Raw genomic sequence first — 4,828 nt, 5'->3', positions numbered from 1 at the left:
TCAGAGTTTACTTTAGGCGTCTTTATAGACCTATCTAAGGTTTTTCGACATATTTTACTATGAAATACTGTTTAAAAAACTTGAGCATTATGGTATCACCGGTAATGCGTTAAAACTACTAAAAAGCTATTTAAAACATCGCAAACAATTTGTCTATGTCGACGGATCTTCTTCACAAGATTATCTAATATAACCTGTGGTGGGATCTGTATTAGGGCCCTTATTATTTCTGATTTATGTTAACGATCTCCATGAAGTCTCAAAATTAACAACTATAATGTTTGCTGATGATACAAACCTATTCCTATCTAATAATAACATCAATAAACATTTTTATGATATGAACATTGAACTATCAAAAATATCAGACTGGTTCAAGTCAAATAAACTTTCACTCAAGATTGATAAAACTAAATGGATTTTCTTTCATCCACAATTTAAAAAACATTTACTTCCAAGTAATATGCCTCTTCTTCATATTGATAATATTCAAATAAAAAGAGTAATTTTCACAAATTTCTTAGGTATCATTGAAGATGAAAATCTATCATGGAAGAATCACATCGGACATTTATGCAACAAAATTGCAAAAAGCATCGGAGTTTTATATAAAGCAAGAAGCGTTTTAAACAAACATTCATTAACTCAACTATATTACTCTTTTATACACTGTCATATTAATTATGCCAATATTGCATGGGGTAGTACCCATAAAAGTAAATTAAAGCCACTTTATTGTCAGCAAAGCATATTGCACGTCTTATAAATTTCAAAAATTGTTTTACTCACTCAAGGCCACTCTTATTTAACATGAATGTTTTTAATATATATCAAGTAAATGTTTATAATGTTCTTTGTTTTATGTTTAAATGTAAAACCAACTCATCTCCAGCTTCTTTTTTTGATTTATATTCTTTAAAAGAAAAAAATAAATATTCTTTAAGAAATGATAATTTTATTAAACAACCAAAATTTCAAACAAACTTTGGTAAATTTTGCATTTCTTTTCGTGGAGCTTTTTTATGGAACCAAATAATTTTAAAAAATTTTGATTTTTCTCATGAATGGAATTAATTACAAGGTCGCGTTTACTGTGGCCGTCATCATGCCGAGCTAATGAAGCCGAGGTGTTCTGCTTGTGATGAGGTATACTAATTATCATGCTTTTTTTAGTAGGTTTTATAAATTTTTAGTTATGCTGTAAATAAAATGTACAATATAAATAAAAATTTGTTTTCATAGTTAAAAAAATTTCTTCATTAAAATTTAGATAATTTTTTCCGATGAGTGTACCGAAGCGGAAGGACAATTTTGGCACATTGGTCATTTTTCAGTCAAAAACTATCACCACAAATGTTATGTTATGCGAGATAACAGACCAATATGTTGCAAATGTTTCGAAAAGATGTTTGCAGAATTTTGTGATGCTTGTGGCGAACCTATTGGTATTGATGTTGGACAGATGGCACACGGCAGTCAACATTGGCATGCAAATGAAAAATGCTTCAGCTGTTTTACGTGTGGACTATCATTGCTAGGACAACCTTTTTTACCTAAAAATGGCGAAATTTATTGTTCTTCAAGTTGTAGTAAAGGTACGCTTCCTCCTAATCCAACAAGCACCAAGTATCCTCCGCGTTCTACATCGAAAAATAGGTCATTAAAACCTCCAGATTCCATGAATAGTACATATATTATGTCAAACAGTATGAGTCCGGAGCCCGTAAGAAAACTTATTGAATTTCGGTCAAAAACTAGTTATCGTAGTTCTCTTGATAAATACGGATTAGCTGCTGCTGAAAAAATTGGAGATATGATTCGTAATATTGCAAAAGAAGGTTATATAGATGACAGTGACCGCGAAGATACAAAGTCAAATTCATCAAAAGTGTCCATATCTTCAAAAAAAGAGTTACCATGTTTTCCGCCGAGTAACAAACATAGTGAAAAGCCAGTATTAAGAGTTCCACCGAGACATAGATCTAAGTTAAGCACCGAGGTATGGATTGACATGGTTCCGCCGAAAGAATCAATAACTCGACATGAAGTTGTTCAAAGGAATCAATTAAAAACTAATGAACGTAATAAGTATGGGAATATAACTCATATAAATGGAAATGCTTCTATCGAAAAACTAGTTCAAGCTGAAAGACAACGCCGTCGTCGTCGTAAACGGGACGACTATTATTCTGACTTTGAAGTAGATAAACGTAAACAATCTGAAAGACGGGAAAATTTTAGCACTTCTCAAAACAGTTTTCAAATTTCTGTAAAAAAAATAATTGATAATAACTTTACAATAACTAAATCGACTGAATCACTAGACACCACCAAATCTCGAATCGTTGGTCGAAATAACGAACGTGAAAATAATAACAAAAGAACTAAATCAGATGCGAGTCTTAATAATACCATAAAATATAAATCTAAAAACGATGCCGTTGCAAACCTTAAACTAGGAATAGAGGTTTCAACTCCTAAAAGAAATTATCAAATGATTGACGGACGACGAGTGGCAGGAAAAAGTATAGAAAATGTGGAAAATATAAAACCTCGTTCTTTTGGCATGCTTTCTGCTGAAGACCAAAAAAGAACAAGAATTAATTACGTTACTAAAGATGACATGGCTATCCATGATAGAAATATTTTAAAGAAAGCAAAAAAAAAAGATAAGACCAAGAGTCAGGGTCAATGTGTTATGTCTTGAAATAATACATATAACCTTGACATGATTTGTTATCTGTATCGCCCATTCCTAAACCCCAATTAAACCCATTCCTAATGGGTAAACCCCATTCCTAGTTCATACTTTTTTAATGTATTTATAATGTCGATTATGTTTATAGTGTATATAATAAATTATATGATTATAATAATGTAAATATTTTACTTTTAATGTAATTCTGTAAAGTTTACTAAAATGACAAATATTTTTTAAATCGTTCTTAATGTTTAAATTTTTTTTTAATTCAAAATAATTGCGTTTTGAATAAAAATTATTTAAGATTTCAAAACATGCCACTCCTCTAACAATCCCAAGGGTAGTACGCAAAAGACGAAAATAACAGGATATACAATATTTATAATTTGTGCAAAATATATTAATTCTTTGTTAAAAATCAAGCTTTCATTTGTAAGTTGTTTTTTTTTTAACAACTATGAAATGTTTAAAAACACTTAATATAACTAATCTTAAAAAAATGAAATTGTACATCCCTCATATAAGATGTTCTCCAAAAAAAGTAATACTTTGAGAAGGTCCTTATATTATAATTAATTATAACGTTAATGAAACAAGGTGACAAGTTTTTTTCTATATTACGATTTTACTAGAGACTTTCCATTAATTTGTTCAACAAAATAGGGTTAGTCTGAATTATTTTGACAATTGTTGGCAAGTCATACAGTCTTTTTAGCTTTAAAAAGACCCTACACCATAGTCACATACAAGTAAATTTTTGTTTATCGTATTTGCCGAACGGTAAATGGCACCAGTGCTCACATAATTTACACATATTCTAATCATCATCAAGCAATCGATTTCCAGGGTCAGGATCATCCATGTATGCTGAGTTTCAATGAACAATATTTTACAGCAATTAACTTGGAGAATAGGTTTTTAGTTCTTCTTTAGCCGAATCATTATGGAAAACGTACAAAGCTTACAAAAGTTTTCTATAAAAATGGCTATCATCATCATAGCCAATTTCTTTAAAAACAAAAATGATTATTATAAAGGTAGCTTTATTATTAAAAAAAAAAACTATACAATGCACCCCTCATACGTTCGTAAATATTATCACATTTTAATAATATCATACTATTAACGATTTAGTTTCATATTTTAATTGATTAAAAAGTTATAATGATAATTTTTTGAGAATATATCAAATCAATAGCAAAATTAGCATCTGCTAAGGTTGCATCTCTTTACCGAGCTTGCCACTTTCTGACTCCGGATTTTATTCTATATCTCTATAAATTTTAAATACATCCTTGTATGGAATACTGTTGCCATAATTGAAGCGGATCTTCGAATGATTGCTCTTTTAGACAAGGCGCAAAAACGCATTGTAAACATAGTTATACCTGCTCTTGCAGACAATCTTCAACCATTGTCACATAGTCGAAATGTTGCTTTTCTTTTTCTTTTCTATAAATACTATAATGGGCGCAAAAGAGCTAGCGTATTTTATAAAGGGCGCTAAAGAGCTAGCGCCTCTTGTGCATGCTACTAAAACTCATTCTCGTGTTATTGGTCATTCAATTAAGTTTCATGTTTTTACTGTGACTGTTCGTAAGTGCTCCAAAAATTCTTATTTGTCTAATTTTTTTCCTCGAACATCAGTTCTTTGGAATTCACTCCCTTCATCTTGTTTTCCTGATTCATATAATTTACAATCTTTTAAGTCGTCTGCTCATCGTTATCTTGCTTTATAAACTTTATCTTGCTTTATAAACTTTATCTTGCTTTATAAACTTTATCTTGCTTTATAAACTTTATCTTGCTTTATAAACTTTACTTTGCTTTATAAACTTATAATCGTGATCTTGCTTCATAAACTTCATATTTTCACAATAACTTCCAACTCTAATAGTGATTGCTTGCAGCTTTGTTGGAAGCGAAGAAGTTTAATAAAAAAATTTAGTGCCAAATGATTAACGGGTGAACAGTAAAATTTGAGATTTTTTTTGAAATGCTCTAACTTTGCAGTGGATCAATACTTTTCGATAAAATAAAAAACAGCTCGTAGATTTATAATCAAATGACTTATTTTTGAAACACAAAATTACCCTTAGGATGATGTTTTTTAAGAAATTGCTAACC

At 30.0% G+C, this 4,828-nt stretch overlaps 1 protein-coding gene across 1 annotated transcript; it reads left to right on the top strand.

Annotated features, from left to right (window-relative positions):
- The first annotated feature begins 1,075 nt into the window (after positions 1 to 1,075).
- Positions 1,076 to 2,949, top strand: LOC100210408 (prickle planar cell polarity protein 3-B). The gene is made up of 2 exons (XM_065812595.1): positions 1,076 to 1,146; positions 1,271 to 2,949. The coding sequence occupies exons 1-2, from the start codon at positions 1,117 to 1,119 to the stop codon at positions 2,705 to 2,707; spliced, it is 1,467 nt and encodes a 488-aa protein (XP_065668667.1). The 5' UTR covers positions 1,076 to 1,116; the 3' UTR covers positions 2,708 to 2,949.
- The last annotated feature ends 1,879 nt before the right edge of the window (positions 2,950 to 4,828 follow it).

The sequence above is a fragment of the Hydra vulgaris genome, chromosome 12 (genome assembly GCF_038396675.1).
Source record: "Hydra vulgaris chromosome 12, alternate assembly HydraT2T_AEP".
NCBI classification, from domain to species: Eukaryota; Metazoa; Cnidaria; class Hydrozoa; order Anthoathecata; family Hydridae; genus Hydra; species Hydra vulgaris.
The sequence above is the reverse complement of the archived record's forward strand: the minus strand, read 5'-3'. Positions and strand labels throughout refer to the sequence as shown.

Bases quoted from the DNA above. Each gene is read 5' to 3' on its own strand.
- LOC100210408 (XM_065812595.1), top strand. From the start codon at position 1,117: ATGAAGCCGAGGTGTTCTGCTTGTGATGAG. The intron at 1,147-1,270 runs GTATACTAATTA...ATTAAAATTTAG, and splicing joins GGTGTTCTGCTTGTGATGAG to ATAATTTTTTCCGATGAGTG.